This window comes from Cervus canadensis, chromosome X (genome assembly GCF_019320065.1).
Source record: "Cervus canadensis isolate Bull #8, Minnesota chromosome X, ASM1932006v1, whole genome shotgun sequence".
Taxonomy (NCBI): Eukaryota; Metazoa; Chordata; class Mammalia; order Artiodactyla; family Cervidae; genus Cervus; species Cervus canadensis.
Window position 1 is genome coordinate 36,322,877 of NC_057419.1, and position 20,997 is coordinate 36,343,873.

General features: G+C 45.2%; 1 protein-coding gene across 1 annotated transcript; it reads left to right on the forward strand.

The window, feature by feature from the left end:
* The first annotated feature begins 1,872 nt into the window (after positions 1-1,872).
* LOC122434938 (doublesex- and mab-3-related transcription factor C2-like) lies at positions 1,873-20,158 on the forward strand. Its single transcript, XM_043458743.1, has 6 exons — positions 1,873-2,002; positions 15,933-16,151; positions 16,235-16,392; positions 17,046-17,182; positions 18,495-18,642; positions 19,625-20,158. The coding sequence occupies exons 2-6, from the start codon at positions 15,937-15,939 to the stop codon at positions 19,669-19,671; spliced, it is 705 nt and encodes a 234-aa protein (XP_043314678.1). The 5' UTR covers positions 1,873-2,002; positions 15,933-15,936; the 3' UTR covers positions 19,672-20,158.
* Positions 20,159-20,997: the final 839 nt, after the last annotated feature.

Sequence of the window (20,997 nt, forward strand, 5' to 3'; positions counted from 1 at the left end):
CCTTGGCTGTCCCCCAGGGATGTAGGAAAAGGGCTATGCAACAGCTATCTATCAGACTCCCAAATGTTGTTTCCTACCAGAGCCTTATACCACCTGGGATTCATTAGTGCTCAAAGGCATTGGGCCTCTAAACAACTAAAGGACAATTACTTCACATAGCAGGTGCTGTTCAAGCACTTTTTCCCCCACTCCTGGCCTTGAATAGGGGACTACATGAGTTAAGAGAAAAGAATATTTGGCATGTGCCAGTTATCCTCTTTGATACTGAAGAGCACATCCTACATGTTTATCTGCTGCCTGGTGATTTTTGGTGTTGCAACACCTAACAGGCCCTTCATATGTTGTTGGGTTAAAAGGGACAAATATGTTCCAATCCCTGGGACAGACTTGCCCTGCTGATATTATGTTGTAATACATATCAAGGTCACCTTAGGAAGGAAAAAAAAAAAACTTCATCATATGAAAATGAATAATCTGCAGTTAAGGATGAAGTTGCCTGTTGGAGGGGCTGTCTTGTGTAGAGTGGGTGTGCTTGAGAGTTGACTCTATGTATGTGGGGCTAAGAGTTTTTCTTTGGATCTAGAGATTTTTTTTCACGTGTACCTCCCCCATCCCCTTCCATATAACCACTGCACAGTTATTCTCAGACATGAAGACTCATGTGGTGTCAAGAGAAGAGAGATGTTACTCCTTTCTCATTCCTGGCTTAGTCCTTGCCCCATGAGGGTCAGAGCTCTCTGCTGTGGAAAATTCACTCTTTATTGGCTGAAGTCTATTGTAACCATGACTGAGGAACCAGTGGCACTGCCCCAAGGAGGAGCTAGTACAGCCTTAAAGGGCTAAGTGAGATGCTATCTCCCACCCTTCACCACCCCACCACCACCACTGACGACCCCCAATCCACCTGAGGCTGGAGCCAGTGTCGAAAGCTTCATAGCTATAAAGGTGAAGTGAAAACAGTCCAGTGTGCCAGTATTTACTTCAGGCCCAGTGACCGAGAAACTGGGGAAAGTAGGGATAGGTGGCAGCCGAGGGAGCTTGGTCACCGTTCATGAGTCTGTGTCTGTAGGACTTGAGGTCTCAGCTTCCCAGTGTCTGATATCCTCCCCTACAAAGGAAAGCGGAGTGACAGTTGAACCCTTGGGAACCCTGGGGGAAGGCAGGCCTGGCCTGGGGGCTCTCTAGGTCAAGCAGGAAGGGGAAGCATGTTGGCTTGGCTGTGAGCAGCGAGAGAGGCAGAGGCTGGCTCTGAGCCTCTCACCTGAAGGACTTGGTGAAACAGGTGAGGGCTCTCTGGAACTGGCCTCTCCAACACCCTTGGGGACTAGCAGGCTCCCTGAGCAAGCTTGTGTCATTGGATGGGTTCTACATGGTGTCAGACAAAACCACAAATTCCTCAGTGTTTTTAAGCTGGCTCTTCATGTTCTGCAGGAAAAGAGACAGAGAGGGTGAGAGAGGAGAACGGCCTCATCCTAATCTCCCTGCCTTCCCTGACATTCATTGCCTCATTCAACAAGTAGTATGTGCGCTGCGACACTGTTCCAGATGCTGGGGATACAACAGTGACCTCTACAGACCACATCCCAGCCCCAGGGGCTGACATTCCATGACACGAGAGGGAAAGCAGACTTGCCAGGTCAGGAGGTGGAAGGAAGGGAATGAAGATCCTGCTTCTAGGAAGGTGTGATGTGTGTGTAGTGACCAACAGGACTTCTTTGAAGAGACCAGCTAAGCTCTTGACTCTGCTGTGTGCAAAGAGGCTGAGGAGCTGGCTCCTCCACATCCTTCCAGCCCCTCTGGCCCCGCCCTGTCTTTCCTCCCTCCTGCAACCCAGTGCAATGTGCTCAAGCAGTGGATACATTTCTGGTATGTGACATCCCCTCTGTTGTTGTGTCTCTTACTCCCACCCTTCCCTTCTCTCTGTCTCTCTTTTTCTTCTTTCCGCTGAACCTCCCAGCAGGCTCAAGCCAGGTTTCAGACTGCTGAAGAAAAAAAGCAGATGGTGAGTTGTCATTTGGTGGGGATGTGATAGGCAGGGGTGTGCATGTGGACCCTCCCCACATTTACATTCATAGGACTGTGTACCTAGAAGCCCCGGGGAGGTATATGGGTCCAAATGGGTTATCAAAGAAAGGAGGGTAAACTTCGTGATGGCATCCACAGTCCAAATCAAGAGCAGAGTTGTTCCTCTCGGGGTGGGGGGGGGGTTGCCGATTATGTGAGATGCCATGTCTGTGAGACAGCCAGCATCTGGTGGGTAGTGGACAGGTGATTTGGGGCCTGGTGGGTGGGGGGAGGGCTTGGAAAATGTGAGGGACAGAGGGGAAGGGGAAGGGCCTGGCCTGGACTAACCTGAAAGCAGAACAACTGAGGTGAGAGCTCCTTGTTACCTAGTCCTATGTTATATGAGATTCCATCATTGACACTTGGATTTTAAGAGAAATCTGCCTAGTTGTGGCCCCTGTTTATCACCTAGAACTATGAGGCTTTGCTCCACTGACTTCAAGGGAGCCCCCTGCAAAGAGTAACTGGAAGGAAAAGAGTATGTAGGTGGCCTAAGTGTCTTGATCTGGTGTTTGAAATAATGGTGTTGCTTAGGAAGACATCTTTTATATACATGTGAGGATACAGGACTGATTGATTGTCTCCAGGAGTCTACCACAGGTCATGGTCTGAGGTTATAGAAATGGATGAGGTTCTGTTACTGCTTCAAGTCATTCAGTGGGAGAGAAGCCAAAAAAAAAAAAAAGCGAGAAAGAAAAAAACCCAGGATGATAACAATAGAGGGAGATGGCTATGAGAAGATGGAGGAGGGGCAGCCACCAGCCTTGAGAGTTGGAATGGAGTCTTAGAGATTTCCCAGAGAAGGCATGCCTGAAATGAGTGAAGAAAGAAGTTGGCCAGGAGATAGAGAAAGGGGAGAGCTTTGCAAGCAGTCGCCCGAGACAATAAAGTGCAGATTTTGCAACTGAAAATAAGTAGATTCAGATTTCTCTTCTAGGGTTTCAGTAGAAGGTCAGTCATGCGGCTTAAGTATAGGGGTAAAAAGTGGTGCCACACAGAGATACAGAGCCCTGGATTTTGAGAAGCAAAAGATTTTGAGTATTGTTAACTTTCATGATGGTCCGTTGATTATTTATCCTTTATGATTCAGTTTTTGAATGAATGTTCTCCCTAAGATATCTTTGCCTAACCTCATGGCACAAAGGTTTTCTCCCATATTTTCTTGTAGGTTTACAACTTACACTTAGCTCTGTTATTTATTCCGAGGGTTTTTTGCATGCAGTGTGAGGTATTGACGTTTACTGGTGGTTTCCATTCCGAGAGTCCCTTTCTCCAGCTCTATTGGTTAATTATCAGTTAATTTAATTATCTTAGCACCTTTGTCACAAATCAAGTGACCATATTTTTGCATATGTCTATTTCTGGGCTTTCTATTTTATCCACTGATCCATACATCTAGTTTTATGGTAATACCACACTGTCACGACTACTATAGGTTCACATTAAGTCAGGGAATTTGGTACCGTAAGTCCTTCATCTTTGTTCTTCTCTAAGTGGCTTTGGCTATTCTATGTCCTTTGCATTTCCATATAAGTTTTAGAAGTAACTTTTCGTTCTAATTATGGTTATGGCAAATCGATAGATGAATTACTAGAGACTTGACATCTTAAACCTTCTGGAGTCTTCTGATCCATGAACATAGTATATCTCCATTTAATTTGCATCTTCTTTAATTTTTCTCAACAATATTTTATAGGTACCTGTATATGAGTCTTGCACATACTACATTAAGCTTCTTAATAGGTATTTCATTTATTTTAGTGCTGTTGTAAGTGATATTTAAATTTCTTCCATCTCCAATTACTTGTTCCTGGTATGCTGAAATAGAGAGGACTTTTTCCCATTGAGTTTCTGTCCTGCAACCAGGTTAAATTACATATCAGATCTGAGAGATGATTTTGTTTTCTGTAGACTACTAAGTATTTTCTAAGTATTACTCAGTATGATCCCTTTAATGTATTGTTGGACTCAGTTTGTGCCTCTAGGTGTTCTTGACAAATGCCATCAGGGGAAAAGGATTTCAAACTGGGTAAGCTCTGAGTCAGAGAAAGCCACCCAAGTGGGGTCTTCTAGGGAACTACTAGACAGGACAACTAACGACCTGGGAACGTTATCTGGGAACAAGGCTCTGCAGGAGTCCTGTCCCATTTCTGCTCCCTCTGGTGGCTGTCAGGCTGCCGGTTTTCACCATGATTGCAGGCTGTTAGCATTCAAAGCTGAGCTTCCCTTGTGGCTCAGCTGGTAAAGAATCCGCCTGCAATGCAGGAGACCTGGGTTCAATCCCTGGGTTGGGAAGATTCCTTGGAGAAGGGAAAGGCTACCCACTCCAGTATTCCGGCCTGGAGAATTCCATGGACTATACAGTCCACAGGGTCGCTAAGAGTTGGACATGACTGGGCGACTTTCACTTTCAGCATTCAAGGCTACCACAGAGTTGGATAGAGCGGCATGAGAACAGGACTACTTGAAACGCCACCTAGCTCACTCTTCCTACTGAGATTAGGCTGTTTTTCTAGAATAAACATACCTAAGGGTGTTGCATACTTTTGGTGAATTTTTAGAGTTCTGCCAACATTGATTCTGAACCTCTTTTCCAGTTTTCTCATTGCTTTCAGAGAGGAGAGAATTTTCAGCAGTCCTTCTTCTGACATTTTGGCTGACTTCCTGTACAATCTTTCACTGTGCTTACCTATCAGTGTGTTTGTTGCTGTGCAGTACACTGTGCTTGTACTTACATGTCTCTCAAGAAATAACTTTTTGGGCCACCAGCCATGTGAAAGGCTCCACAACAGAAGGTCAAAGCAAAGATGTCTAAGACGCCATCTTTGATTTCAAAGCTGTCACTCTCAAATAGATTCCATTTAAATAGAACATTTGAAGCATAATGATTGCCAAGCCTATGTCTGATCACCAAATTATATCCTAGTTCAGTTCAACGGGAATTATTTTTGGCCACCGTGCCTTAACTATAACCAGGCTTTCACCTAGATATTTGACAGCAAGCCTGACTAACATCTCTGCTCACTGCTAATTTCACCTCCAGTCACTTCAGGAAGCTGAGAGCTTCAAGGGAATAAGAGTGCAGATGGGGAGGGGAGTGGCTGCCGCTATCACCCATATGAAGAATTAGAAACAGAGATTCATTTGAACAACCAGTCTTGGTTTTCATAATTGCATAGCACCAAGTCAGTATCTTCCACTGAAATGGCTTGTTTTTATATTGATGGAGCCCACTGTCCTTTTGGCTATTGATAAGAGTTTTGGGTTTCACCCAAAAGTAGGAAGGACCCAAGAGACCACTCTTCACACCATGGTATGGAAATATAGCTCCATCCTTCTCCTTTTGAATCAGTCTCTGCATATCTGACATGGTCATCGATCAAAGATCCTCAATGGCAGTCTAAAACCCCAGTTTACATGCAATATGTGTGTCTGTAAAACCCTTTGAACCACAGGAGGTGCCTGCTAATGTATTCACAGCCAGTTTGTTCAGGGCTTGATTTCTGAAGATATCCTGGTGCCTTTGATAAATATGTCTGGAAAGAGCCCCCCACCCCCAATGACAATAGAATATTTAAGAGAGACGATTTTTAATTGGAAACTTGGCTCTGCCACTTCTTAGCTGTGTGACTTTGGGCAAAGTACTTAGTCTCTCTCAGCCTCAGAGTCCCAGTTGGCCAAACTGAAGATAATAACAGGGGAGTGGGGGAGGGGGGGTTGCAAGGATTAAACGTGGCAAAGTTTGTAAAGCATTTAGTTTACTATCTACACCAATTAGCAATAAGCTAATGACCCCTCCTCCCACAAATGTTAGCTTTAATTACCGTCGATCAACCTCTGAAATGCCATGAACACACAAAATCTGTAAGAGTGACCCACATTAAGAGGTTCATAATCCCTTTGTCTCATTTGGCCAACAATGAGCTCCCCGCCCCCCCCCCCCCAACCCCCGGCATGCATTTTCACAGATGAACAGTGGCCTGGAGAGAAAGAGAGCGGAAGAGAGAGAGAGACAGAGAATCCCTTTGTCTAGGATTTTCCCTGTTATGTTTTGTGATGGTGGGTGACCACAAAATTTGCGTCTCTCCTAAAATTAGTGGAGAGGGGGCTTCTCCACTAAAGCCCCTAATATAGCTCAGTTGGTAAAGAATCTGCCTGCAGTGCGGGAGACCTGGGTTCAATCCCTGGGCTGGGAAGATCCCCTGGAGAAGGGAAAGGCTACCCACTCCAGTATTCTGGCCTAGAGAATTCCATGGACTGTATAGTCCATGGGGTCGCAAAGAGTCGGACACGACCTAGAGACTTTCACTTTCACTAAAATTAGTGAGTTTACCGAGTGACCAATTTGCCACATTTACTGGATTTCTTGATTGTCACGTGAGCAACCTTTATGGGAATAGCTGGGCTTCCCAGGTGGTGCTAGTGGTAAAGAAACTGCTTGCCAATGCAGGACACATAAGAGACATGGCTTCAATCCCCAGGTGGGGAAGATCCCCTGTGGGAGGGCATGGCAACCCACTGTAGTATTCTTGCCTGGAGAATCCCATGGACAAAGGAGCCTGGTGAGCCACAAGTCTATAGGGTCACAAGAGTCAGACGCGACTGAAGTGACTTAGCACACATGCACAGAAACAATCGTTTTTATTTTAAAGATGAATAATATGTTTCTGAATATTAACTCAGCAAAATAGATATACCTTAGACTTTTGGAAAAATACCCAAAATTAGGAACTGAAAACTTTCCCCATGAAAGTATCCTTCTAACCCAAAATTTGGGATTTACCGATGATGAAACCATTTTAATTATTCCTGATTTATCTGGGAATATTCTGAATGTTATTTTCTATCTTTTCAAGCCACATGGATTTTGTGTGTGCGTTTGTGTGTGTGTGTGTGTGTGTGTGTGTGTGCGTATTTTCAAATGGATTCTCAGATAGAACTGCTTGTTTCTTGCAATTATAATTTTTAATCAAAGATGGATAGGTTAAATTCAAAAAGTATATTTGATTTTAATTTTAAACACTGTTGGACTAAAATTAATTTAAGTTGGACTAAAATTAATTAATTTAAATTGAATTTTAAACTTGAACATGAGCTAAAAGTAAAAATTTATAATTAAGTTCATATGGACAACTCTGCTTCTGGGAAGATAGTGTGGATGAACGTTTCCTATTCTTCCCACTAAGTACCACTTAAAACCCTGGGTGCCATATATAAAATAAACATAAGGCTCTGCAATGCAGGGAGGAGAAGGTGGATCAACTAAGGATCTCAGAACCTGAGAAAGGACACGGTGGTGAGTTCCCTGGGTTTTCTTTCTGCATCATATATCCCAGGCTTGGAGCTGAAGAAGCCAGCTACTGAGAGAAATGCTGAAAGGTGGAGACAAAACAACAGTGATAACAGCAGCAGCAGCAATGAAACCCAGCTGAAACAGAAAGAAAAGTCTGCTCTCTCTAACGTAAGGATCAAGAATGACAAGACAGAAAAGGTTTTGTGCATGACTGCTCTACTCCAGCCAAGCAGTATGGAAAGGGGGGCGGGGGGAAGGATTGTGGCCTGCCAGCCCCCTCGCCACCTCCCCAGCCCTGCCGCCCTCCCCCACCCACCACCAAGCCAGCGAAGGTCTAGCGGGGAATCCATAATTCCACGTTTTACTGGGGGAAACAGGAGCCATCTTCCCCTCTTCACCACATCAGTGGAACTCAAACACATGGAGACTCTGGAATTACACCTCCACTTGTCAGTAAGATGGCAACCCTCCCCATCCCTGCTTGGATGATTTCAGTACTTTCACCACCACTCAGTAGTAAGGAGGCCGCTCATTCCGTGGGCTAAAGAAAAGTTTTCCAGCACATTAAGAAATGTTTTGAACTGAATGGAGATGGTTACAAACCATACCCAAATTTGTGGGATGAAGCTAAAGCATTGCTGGAAGGGAAATTTACATCAGTAAAGGCTTACATTATGGAAAGGGAAATGCACCAAGTCAATAATCTAAGTTCTCACCTCAGGAAACTAGAAGCAGCAGCAAAATAAATCCAAAGCAAACAGAAGGAAGGGGATACAGAAGATGACCCCAGTAATCAATGAAATTGAAAACAGAAAAGCAACAGAGAAAATCAATGAAACAAAAATCTCCTTCTTTGAAAAGATCAATGAAACTTACAAACCTCCAGCGAGCCTGACAAAATAAACCCGCAGTGATTCACTGCATTTGCTGAATGACTGCAGTGACTATGTTCGTGAAATAGTCTATTTTAGAAACCACGTGTAAAATAGATAAACTGGTGCAAGTTTGATGCATGAAGCAGGGCACACAAAGCCACTGTTCTGTGACAACATAGAGGGATGGGAGGGGGGCAGAGGTGGGAAGGGTGTTCAGGATGGAGGGGGCACACCTATGGCCGATTCATGTTGATGTATGGCAAAACCCGTCACAATATTGTAAAGTAAATTTCCGACACAGCAGCTGGATTGATGTCCTTCATACAGAAACTATTTTGGGGTAACCTTTTTTTTGTAATTAGCTCAAATTCTTTTCTAAGTGATGGAAATGATTCCCTGATATCTACTCCACAAGTTCAAAATTTTTAGGCTATAATCACATCTTTGCAGATTGCAAAGTCCTTGGAGAAAAAACTGTACCTAGAATATTAATCGGCCAAGGTTTCATGCAGCATGACTCATGAGAAGAAGGTATTTGAAAAGTAAGGTGTTTGAACTTTTTTCATGGTTTGAATCAATCGCTCTTTCATATTGTTGGAAAGGTCCTGTATTATATGGGCTTAGTTGCAGATCTTAGGCTTTTCGTAAAATGATGGATATGGTCCTGCAATTCTCTAACATACATTCTGTAACTGTAATAATAATGTATTTACTTTTATTTTTTTCTATGTGCTGTGCTTAGTCACTCAGCCATGTCTGACTCTCTGCAACGCATTGGACTGTAGCCCGCTGGGCCCCTCTGTCCATGGGGTTTTTCAGGCAAGAATACTGGAGTGGTTGCCATTTCCTCCTCCACGGGGTCTCCCCAACCCAGGGATCGAACTCGTGTCTTCTGTGTCTCCTGCACTGCAGGCGGATTGTTTACCTGCTGAACCATTGGGGAAGCCCTATTTACTTGTTTATTTATTGTTTTACTATATCTCCATTTAAAATGTCTGTGTGTGAGAGACAGAGTGAGTGCATATGTGTGTGCGTGTGCCCAAGATCCAAGCTACTTTATAGCTGGCCAAATTTATAACCCAGGTTCTCTTAATAATTGTTAAAAAAAAACTGTTTCTAGTTGTTGCTGAACAGTCACTTCCGATTTCAGGCAACAGATTTTATCATTCTTCTTGGACTGTTAGAGGAAATTCTTTTTTAATTCGTCTTATATTTGCTTACATTTCTCTTCATATCGTTCACTTTGCTTTCTTCATATTTCTTTGAACACAGCAAATAAATAGCTTTTCCTCTTTATTTGTTGTTGCAAACACAGCAACAGCAGCAACAACAACAATGGAAGGGGTTGGGAGGCTGAGGTGCTCAACTTTACAGCAAAATGCCCACTAATTAAAACTAGAAAGGAATTTCTAGAAAACAGAAATAGAGAATCACCATGTTTCCGACCACCAAAGCAATAATCAAACCAGACCCAGAGCCCTGAATAAAAGCTAAGGCCAAGAGGTGAGAATGTTTTTGGAGAACAGACTACCCACATGGTATCAAAATATCATGCCACAGACTGCTTATAAATCAAAAAGGTACCTTTACCATGAAATGATCTCTACAACAACACCTTAAATAAGTGATCAAACTCAGTAATGCCAACTGTAGCAATGACAGCTAGACAACCTGAACTTGGGGGCCTACAGATGTGAGGCTCACGACCTATTTAATATCCTTGCCAAGAATATTAAACCTGAAGATATAAATCTAAACAAGAGGAAAATATCAGGCAAACGCATACTGTGGACACTTTACAAGCAAACGAGCCTAGGCTCCATGACATGAAGATGCCATTGCCGTGGAAGATTTAAGTTGAGGGACTGTTTGGGACTGCAGGATACTAAAGAGACATGACAACTGAATGCAGTGTGTGATACTTGATTGAACTGTGGATCCTCAAAAGGATATTATTGGGACAATTGGGGAAATTTGACTATGGACTCTATATGGACTTAGATAACACTATCACCTCATTGTTAAATTCCTCCGACATGATAACAGTACTGTGGTCAGACGGGAGGGTATCCTAGTTCTTAGGAGACAAATTCCGAAGTAATTGGATGAAGTGTTTGGAACTGTTATGCGGTTAAGCAAAAAGGAAGAAGAAAAAGAGAGCGAGAAAGCAATGGGATAGTAGGAACCTAGGTAAAAGAATGCTTACTCTTTATGCATTTTCAAAATAAAAAGCTGAGGAAAATGGATTGCTCATATTTTAGAGTCATGCATTGAAATAGTCCCCAATAAAATAAGAAAATTTCTGATGCTTTCTTGAAAATAGTCGGGGAGAGGGGTAGGGGAGAAGATATATGCGAATCGAGTTTGGCTATAAGTTGTTGCTGGTTGCGGTTAGGTGATGGGATAATCGGAGGTTCCTTCACTCTTCTCTCGCGTACAATGGTTCTCAAAGTGTGGTTCCCTTCCAACAGCATCTGCATCACCAGGGAACTTGTCAAAAAAGCAAACTCTGGGTCCCACTCCAGGACGTTTAATCTGAGACTATAGATGTGGAGCTCAGCAATCTGTGCTTTAACAAGCTCTCTGTGTGATGCTGCTGCAAGCTCACATTCCAGGACCACAACTCTACTGTCATGAACTTGGAGACTGAAAATTTGTATACAAGTTCTACTTGCAAATGTTTGAAATAATCCACAGTATAATTTTTAAAATTAACTTATTTTTTTATTGAGGGATAATTGCTTTACAGAATTTTGCTGTTTTCTGTCAAACCTCAGCATGAATCAGCCATAGGTATACATATATCCCCTCCCTTTTGAGACTCCCTCCCATCTCCCTCCCCATCCCACCCCTCTAGGCTGATACAGAGTCCCTGTTTGAGTTTCCTGGGCCATGCAACAAATTCCCGTTGGCTATCTAGTTTACCTATGGTAATGTAAGTTTCCATGTTACTCTTTCCATACATCTACCCTTTCCTCTCCTCTCCCCATCACAGTATAGTTTTTTTAAAGTAAATAAAACAGGCGTCCTAGCTTAGTGGTCAACCTACTTTAGTGGTCAAGTTTTAATGAAAAGTTTCAAGACAGATAATACTCATCTTACATGAACACTGCCAGAGGATAGCAAAGAGGGCAACTAAGTTGCTCAACTTAGTCTATGAGACTAGAAAACCTTGACCCTGGATCCAGCAATTATGCTATGAGGAGGGAAACATCAAGTCAATCTTGCTCATGAACAGAAGACAGGCAAATTCTAGGCAAAACTTTAGCAAACTGAACCCACCAGTGTACACAAAAGATGCTACACTGTGATGTATAGCTACGTCTATCCTAGGAGAGCAAATCTGGTGGAAGGAGGCACGAGAGAGATTTGGGTGTTGCTAATATATTCTGCTGCTTGCTCCAGGTGCTAACTGAATGCGTATGTTTAATTTTTGAAAACTCACTAAGATGCACACTTATGATTTTGATTCTTTTTTGATTATAAGATATACTTCACTAAAACTTTTGAAAGAAATCTCATAAATAACCCTCATTATATTAACAGATCCAAATGAATAGAGTCCTGGTCATTTCAATAGAGGCCCCAAAGTTAAAATCCAATGATCTATTCATGATTTTTAAGACAAACTTATTAAACTAGAAATATAAGGGATGCTCCTTAAACTGATAAAACAAAAGAAGGAAAGAAAAAGAGAGAGGAGGGAGAGAGAGAGGAAGAAAGAAGAAACAAAAGTGAGAAGAAAAAAATAAAGAAGGAAGCTCCGGAGGAAAGACAAAAAAAAGGAGAAAGAGAGAATGCAAGAGAGAGAGCAAACAATGAAACAAACACAGAAAGCCCGTTTTAATATGGAAATGTTGGCAACATTCTGTTTAATGTTAGGAACAACCCAAAGATGCCCAATTTTGCCATCTCCATTTGACCTTGTAGTGGATGTCCTAGCCAGCCAGTAAGAAACTTGTAAACTGATTATCTTACTTCTGTTACTCACAGATTCACAGAAAACTGCAGACCACCTATAGACACATGATAAAATGTCACAGAGTTTAGCATGGTGGCTGACTTTAAGATCAATATATTCTTTTAAAGGTCAAATGGATTTTTATAAATTAGATAGGGATAGAAAGTGTCATTTTGAACAGATATCAAGCACCAGAGCAACACGATTCCAGAGTATCCTGAAAGTGTAAGTCGCTCAGATCATGTCTGACTCGTTGCGACCTCATGGACTATAGCCCGCCAGGCTTCTCTGTCCTTGGGATTCTCCAGGCAAGAATACTGGAGTGGTTTGCCATTTCCTTCTCCAGGAGATCTTCCTGACCCAGGGATTGAACCTGGGTCTCCTGCATGGCAGGCAGATTCTTTACTGTCTGAGCCGCCAGGGAGTATCTTGGAATAAATACAAAAGGGATGTACAAAATCTGAACGTAAAAAAGATAAACACTAAGCTGAAGGATTCCAGCGTTAAAGAAGACCCACAAAAATAGAGAGCCATTCCATGTTGGTGACTAGGAAGGCTGAGTATCATAAAGATAGTCAATTCTCCCTTAACTGATCCACAGATTCAATGAAAATGTAACCCAAATCTACCGCAAATGACTTTTCAGGGAACATGACATGCTGATCCTGACATTGACATTTTTGAGTTTAGGAAGGACAACAGGCAAAGAATAGCAAAGACACGCCTGGAAATGATGAATAAGGTGTGAGGACTTGTCCCACCAGAGATCAAGATGTCTTACTAACAGATAAAAATTAAGAGAACGTAGTACTGGCACAGGAATAGATCGACTTATCTGCGGAACGGAACAGGGAACTCAGAGACACGAATGAAGACCAAAATGACTCCACACACTGCCAGTTGTTCCCTGGGGCTGCAAAATTGGATTTCGAATTGAGAGTCCCTGACATAGGGATACGGAGGGATCTTAAAAACACAGGCTGATTTTGTAAAAGTAATTTACAGAATACCAAGGATGCCTGTTTAAAATGCTTGCTGGAGAAGGAAATGGCAACCCACTCCAGTGTTCTTCCCTGGAGAATCCCAGGGATGGGGTCGCACAGAGTCGGACACGACTGAAGTGACTTAGCAGCAGCAGCTATAGTAGCTTTGAGTGGAGAAGCTGTAACGAATTTTGTTCTTTCAATTCTTGTATTTACTGCATTCTCTATGAGCAGAATATACTGGGTTTCTCTGGTGGCTCAGACAGTAAAGAATCTGCCTGCCAATACAGGAGATGCAGGAGACAAGGTTTTGATCCTTGGGTCGGGAAGACTCCCTGGAGAAAGGAAAGGCTGCCCACTCCAGTATTCTTGCCTGGAGAATCCCATGGTCATAGGGGCCTGGTGGGCTACAGTCCATGGGTCACATTTTCTATGAGAAGAATATATTAGCTTATATTTTGTAATATATAATAGGACTCATAAACAATCACTGTTATGTCTGGGGCAGTAGGGAAATCTCACAGTATAATAAGCACATGCTTACTATAGATTTCCAGTTTTCTGAGTTTAATGAAATTCAATACAAACTTTTGAGGCAATTGTGACGGTTTTGCCAATTCCTTCTAGAACTATTAATAAGAGCCGTCAGAAGTCGAGTATATAAAAAAAAGTTTGACTTGCTTGGTGCTTCAGTGCTATAAGACATCTGATGATTAGTTGCAGCTGAGGAGGAAAAAGCATCTTTTAGAAAAACTAAAACTCTATCAAAATTTCCTAATGGTAATTTTTTGCTTGTTCGTTTCCTAAACTACTTGTTCTGAATATAAGAATAATAAATTCTTGTTACAAACAAAATAAAAATAAAATGCTTGCATATACAGTGTTTCACAGGGCTTCCCAGGTGCCACTCGTGGCAAAGACTCCTCCTGTCAAGGCAGGAGACTTAAGCGACATAGGTTGGATCCCTGGATCGGGAAGATCCCATGGAGAAGGAAATGGCAACCCACTCCAGTATTCTCACCTGGAGAATTTCATGGACAGAGGAGCCTGGCGGGCTATAGTCCACAGGCTCGCAAAAGAGTCGGACGCGACTGAAGCAACTTAGCACACAGCATTTCACATCCAAAAAGCAAAGAGTTTGGGAAACAAGGTTTGGGGAGCACAAAGTTCCACTCCATTTCTGGAGTCGAACGGCAGGCCCAGTAAAGCCACCCAGCGGGAGGAGAAGTGGGGGGAAGTGAAGAGAACGGCGGGCGGGGCTTTTGCCGTGACCTTCAGATGAACCTGAAGCTCATTGGTCACTGACCACAGCGGTGGGAGGTGAAAAGCAGAGCCGGAAGCTCATTATCGGTTGAAGGAAGGGCGGGAAAGGGACCGAGAGCTGGGTCTTCCTTCGGGCCTCCTGTCGCAGTACCTTCGATCCTGACCTGCTGGAGGCTGGGGTAACCATCGACTGGCATCAGGAATAGGACCCTCATTCTCCGCACCTCTTCTTTCCTCCCTCCCCGCCCCGCCCCGCCCCGCCCCCACCCCCCCGCTCCCGAGCCCCAGTCCCTTCTTCTCTCCTCCACCTCCTCAGGGTACCTCAGGATACGAGGTATACCTCGTATACGGGTATACCTCGTATCCTGAGGTACCCCGCCCCACCCCACCCCTCCCCCCACTCCACACCCCACACCCCACCCCTCCTTCGCTGAAGTCCTGTGGGATGATCGCTTGCTCCAGACTCGTGACCCCTCGCCTCTGGCCACTGGGGCAGGGCTTATGTCCCCCCACCCCCACCCCCGCCCACCTCATGATTCTGAGGTGGGGGTGACAGGGAACGGTTGGGTAGCCTGAGAGGAGGGAGGCGGTGAACTCTGGATTTGGGAGGAGGGGAAGCTGTGCCCAAGCATAATTGTTGAAGTTGTTGGGGAGGAGCATGGAAGACTGTTGGGAGGCTGTGGAGGGAATGCATGGGTTTGCGTGAGAGCAGAGAGAGTGTGCTGGTGCAAGAGAACAATTAGTGCAGTGAGGAGTTGGCTGTTGACTAGGTCAGGGTCTGGCGTTCAATAGGGGGCTCAACAAACATCTACTTGGTAAATCAATGAGGGGATGAATGAAAGTAATCATTGAAAGAAGGGCTTGAGATGCAGCGGGACTATAGGATTTCATGATATGATATGATTTCAGGGTGTCAGTTTAAAGAGGGAGCAAGAAAATAATTAAGATTTTGATAGAGTGCAAGAAAAAAATTGGAATGGAAGATGAGAGGAAAATTGAATGTAGGGCATACATGAGACCAATAATAGAATTGAGTGCAGGACATAAGAATCATGAGTAGGGAGTGGATGAATGCAGGAGGTGAGGAAGACAATTGTGGAAAGGGATGCCAGGAATAATAGTTGGGCATAGCAGAGTACAGGATGATAAGCATGAGAAAGGGAAGTAGTAATTGTTGAAAGAGGCACGAGAGTGCATGTGTATGCCCGAAGGGGTCAGGGGTCCATGTGAAGTGAAGGTAAGCAGGGGGAGTAATAATTGGACTGGAAGTATACAGGACCCATGCCCAGAGTTTCTTGGAACTGGCCTATATGTGAGTGGGGCTTCCTGGGAAGGAGACTACAATGAGCAAGAAGGGAGGGTGCAATCTCATTTCAGCAGTGAGCGGGGTGGAGAAGAATCCAGCCACCTCAGATGGGGTTTCCCAGGGGCAGAGGAAGTATATAGGGGGTAGGGGATCATGTGCCCACCCGGACCTCCACTCCTTGTCCTAGAACCATGGATCGCAATGAAATGCCTGCTATGCCCTGCTGCCCCCCCGACTCCACCACTGGACTTGAGACCGGAGCCCCGCAGGCGATTGAACCTGGCCCCAGAAGATCTACGCGTCGCTGTGCCCGCTGCCACAACCATGGCATCACTGACCAAATCAAGGACCAGGAGCACCTCTGCCTCTTCCAGGCCTGCGAGTGTCACAAGTGTGTTTCCTTCTCGTGAGTATGGCATCTGACAAGGGGAGGGGAGTAGGCCTCCTCTAAAGGTGACTGACCTTAGACCCGCAATCCTCCTGCTTTAGGGAACACTACAGCAGCTTGCCTGCTGAACGTGACTTGAAGATGGAGCAGGGGCCATACCTAAAGAGGCGCCCGACTCGAGGACGGATGAGGAGTGGGACCACCTCTCCCAGAGCTCACGGCCGTGCCAAGAAGTTGGGCACTCAAGCAAGAGTCCCCAGTGAGTGTCTCTGGCCAGGGAGGGAGTTGGAGTTTTGGGTGTAGGGAGCATGAGTAGTTCTGTCACCAGTCCTACCACCCAGTTTCTATGTGGCTTTACTCCTTGGGAAAGTTACTCTTCAGGCCTTAGCTTCCCCAACTATAAAATGCCATCAGTATTATCTACCAAGTGTTGGTGGGAAGGAGAGATCTGGGAAATCAAAAAGGGTCTAGAGTGGGACAGGTTCGGGGTGAGGTAGAGTGGGATGGGATCAGGGGGTAAGGCTCACCTAAGCTGTCCCCAGTGTCTCACAGTTGGGAAGGAGAGCATCACGCCTCAGCTCGAGGCTCATCCCTGTGCAATCCCCGAGGAGGAGTCTGGGGCCAGTGTGGGAAGCTCTGACCTCAGCCACTGCTCAGAGCCCTTCCTGTGTCCTGAAGACCTGGGTACCATCTCTAACCCTACCACAACTTGCCATATGACCCTGGGGGAAAACGACTTCTCTACGGGTCTCATAGTCCTCAGTCCCAAAATGAATAAGAGGACTAGGTGGTCTTGAAGGTCTTCTCAGCTCTGGCATTCTGGGCTCCTATCCTTGTCCCAAAACATGCCCACATCTCCTCTCCATGGCCGGCTTGGTTCCTGACTCCAACCTGTGCTCTCTGTTCCTGCAGACAGTTTTCCAAGGCCCTCTGCTGCTCGGTCAGGTCGTGGGATCTTTGTCTCTGTCCTGGACTCCAGCACCCTTGAAGAAGCAACTAACAATTTCTCTTTCGAGGAAGTCACACAGATCCCTTGCCCTGCCGAGCAGGTGAGTAGAGTGAGAAAGACCATGGAGCTACTTGTATATTGTGTTACTGAGTGTCCAAACCTTCTGCTTAAGGCTCTGGAGCTAGAAGGAGGAGATGGAGGCAGTACAGGGCAACTGGGGGCAGGGGGCGAGGTGGAGGAAGGGGAGGAGGAGCAGGCATCTCAGACTTAGGGGCAACGACAGGGCTCTCCCAGCTTTGCCATTTCCAATTTGTGAGACTTTGGACAAGTGACTTTACATATCCGAGCCTCCATTTCCTATCAGTGTCCTGAGAGGGGACAGTATTCTACACCTATAGAGAACTGCCGACTCATTGGAAAAGACCTTGATGCTGGGAAAGATTGAGGGCAGGAGAAGGGGGTGACAGAGGATGAGATGGTTGGATGGCATCACCAACTCAATGGACATAAGTTTGAGCAAACTCGGGGAGATAGTGAAGGACAGGGAAGCCTGCCATGCTGCAGTCCATGGGGTCACAAAGAGTCAGACATGATTTAGCAACTGAACAACAACAACAACATAGCATTGAAAAGAGGACTAGCACAAGGCCTGCCACATCACAGGCCTTTGACAACTGGAGGTTGTTATTCCATATGAAACAAACGGATGGGATAGAAGCTTCTGCTGAGAAGGGGAGCCATAATGGAGAGGGACACCAACTTGCCCAGGCCAGAGTCTAATAACCATCAGAGAAAGTGTCCTGGAGATGAGTCAAGCTGGCCCTTCAAGCCCCTTTGGGGATTGGGGAATATAGGGGCAAGAACCAGTCCCGGGACAGGAACAGTAATCACGTCTCTCCAGGTGCCTTGCAGATTAAAATGCAGACGCCTCTGATTTCCCATAATCTTTACTGTTGCTCCAGGATTTTTAAAAAAAAAAAGCTGAGAGGAATCGGTGTCTCAGGAAAGATACAGAAAAAAAAAAAAAAAAAAAGAAATGAAGACAGGCCAGGCAGGGGAAGGGACTTGTCTAAGCCACAACACCTAATGGCCATTCAGACTCCCACATGCAGATATTGTAAAATCTTGGCCCCCCTTCCCCCTGGTAGTATGTACCTGCCAAAGGGATAAATCCCCTGATCTCTCCTTTCCTTGTTCCTAGACACTCAACTCTGATCCTCCAGCCCCATGCCACCCTTAATCCCATTCTACTGCAGCCACAGACTCTGGGGAGATTGTGGGGTCCAGAACCCTGGCAGGGGCCAAGCTTAGTGAAGGAGAAGAGCAGAAGGCCTCAGGGTAGCTGGGGACTGAAGGGGCATGGAGGGAGTGTGGGTTCCCAGCTCCCATTCTCTCACATCCTCTGTTTTCAGGCTCCCGAAGCTTCCAACCAGGCCTTGGTTTCTGCCTCCTCAGAGTGGCAGCAAAAACTAGAAGCAGCCGAGGCTCTGCTGGCTCTGAGAGAATCTTCCCCGGCCCCTTCTGGCTGCATCTCTCTGCTCCAGCCCTGCGTTGCTCCAGGTAGCCTGGTCTTTGAAAGGAGAACAAGGGGTTGGGGACAGTTGGCAAATGGGAGGCCGTTGTGGTAAGCAGGGCCTAACTGGGAAGTCAGAGTTGGAGGGAGGTAGGGGGATTGAACTTCTTTGGAGCCAGGCTGCCAAGCTTCTCAGTCGGACTCTCAAAGTGGCAGTAGATGGTTGTTCAGAGAATCACTGAGCGTTTATGGAGCATTGTGCTCAAAAGCAAATGTTCACTGCCCTGATGTCAAGAAATAAGGAAACTGAGTCCCTGAGAATGGCAGGGACTTACCAAGGGCATGCAGCATATCAAGTGGAAGAATCAGGTCTCCTGACTCCCAGTCCAGAGCTTTCTACCCAGACTCCTGCAGTCTGCTGTGATCTGGGGAGGACATGTATAGGTGATAAGTGTCTAGTAGAGAAGGAGATCTAGTTCCTGCCTTCAGGGAGCTTCCAGTCTTGATGTGGAGCCTGGATGCCTCCACAATTCATGTTTTGGGGCTGAATCTCAATGTTGAGCCTGGAGAAGAAGGACGGAGGAGAGCTAGACACCTGGGAAGGCTGAGGGGGAAGGCTGGGCACTACCAGATCAAAATGGAGTGTGATATAGAGTGTGAGTAAAGCAGGCAACCCTGGAGGAACTGCTAGAACACGATGGAAGAGATGAGCGGGGAAGAGGCTACCAGTCACGGAGGTCTGCATGCCAGGCTTAAGAGGTTTGGCCAGCAACTGTGGGTGATGAGGGACCAAGGAATGTCTGAACTAGAGAGGAGCATGTTTGGAGATCCTGGGCTTGACAAAAAGAAGTGTGGTTGCTGTGATGGAGGGATTGGAGGAAGCAAGAATTGAGATGGGCAAATCAAGGAAGAGTTCTGTGCAATATAGTCCAAGGTGACACAGCTTTGACTGGGTGGAACAAAAAGAGGGGAGAGCTGGGAGGACAAATGGATGTGACCTGGCCCTGACCTTTTCTTTTGTGTTGACAGCTCCTGATGGAGATAAAGGACTTCAGCCTTCTAGCCCCTCTGTTTGACCCAGGCCGGCCAGCTCCATTTCTCTGCCTATTGGTCACCTGGGGTGCGTCTCCCTCTTGAACTAGAAGCCCAGAAGCGGGCAATTCACTAGAATGCTGTCTATTTATGCATTTTCAAAGTGCTTAATGTCCAAAATTCTTACTGTATTAAAAAAAAAGCATTTAGGCTCTTTTATAGGCTTTTTATTATATGGGGGCAATTCCTTGACTGAGGGTGGATATTCCTCTCCCTCCATCCTTTACTCTCTTGGGTCCTGGGGCCTTATAATGTCTCTTATGAAAATAGGGTTTTGCAATCTAAGCTGATCAATCTCTAAGTAGGGTTCTGTGTGAGTTCACCTGTTCATCTGCCAGAGGTTATTTTGATTCATGATTGCAAACTTACCAGCATGCTCATGTACTTACCCATGCATGTGAAAATGTGAGGATGTTTTCATTTTGTGTCTAGGTTTGTGTATGTGAGCAAATAATAAACCTTCTTTGTAAGCCACTGAAATATAGGTGTTGCTTGTTACCACAGTATAACCTAGAGTACCCTGAGTTTACCATATTCAATTCACTTCTCAAAGGGACAATCACTTTCCTCAATAACTGGGATTTCTTAACATGGCTTGATAAGGAAATGGTCGAGAAAAAAAAGGGTAGGAGATTCACTCATTCAGCAAGCAAGTGCCTGCACCCTGCCTGGCATTGACTGCTTCCAGTTGTCCAGAAGGCCACAAATTCAGATGTCTGCAGGATCAAGCAGATTATATAAATGAGTAGAGCAAGCCAGATGGAGTCTGGCCAATTGAGAGTGCATGCTCTACCTAAGGGGGCAGCTGTCACTTGGCTCTAGCCAATTGTTGCCATGCAGGAATGCAGACTCATTGTTGCCACATCTCTTGATTTTTAAAGATAAGATGAAACTCTGGATTTCTATGCAAAATATCTCAATTTTGAAATATTGGCTCTGGTTTCCTCTAAACTCTTTAAACGGGCCAAACAAAAACTTCCAAGCAGGCCAACTTTGGCCAATAGAATGCTGGTTTGATCCTAGTCCAATACGTATTTTACAGTGGGGAGAAACTAAAGCCAATCTGGACAAGAAGACTCAAAGAGGGGAAATTAATTAGATCTTGGACCTATTTTGAAGGACCCAGGAGATATAAAGAAGAATCATTATCATTTGGTTAGTCTGTGTTCACTGAACACTAAGCTCATATAACCTCACAGTAGTTCTGTAAGCTCAGCGTAGGACTTCCCTGGTGGCTCAGACGGTAAAGTGTCTGCCTACAATGCAGGGAGACCCAGGTTTAATCCCTGGGTCGGGAAGACCCTCTGGAG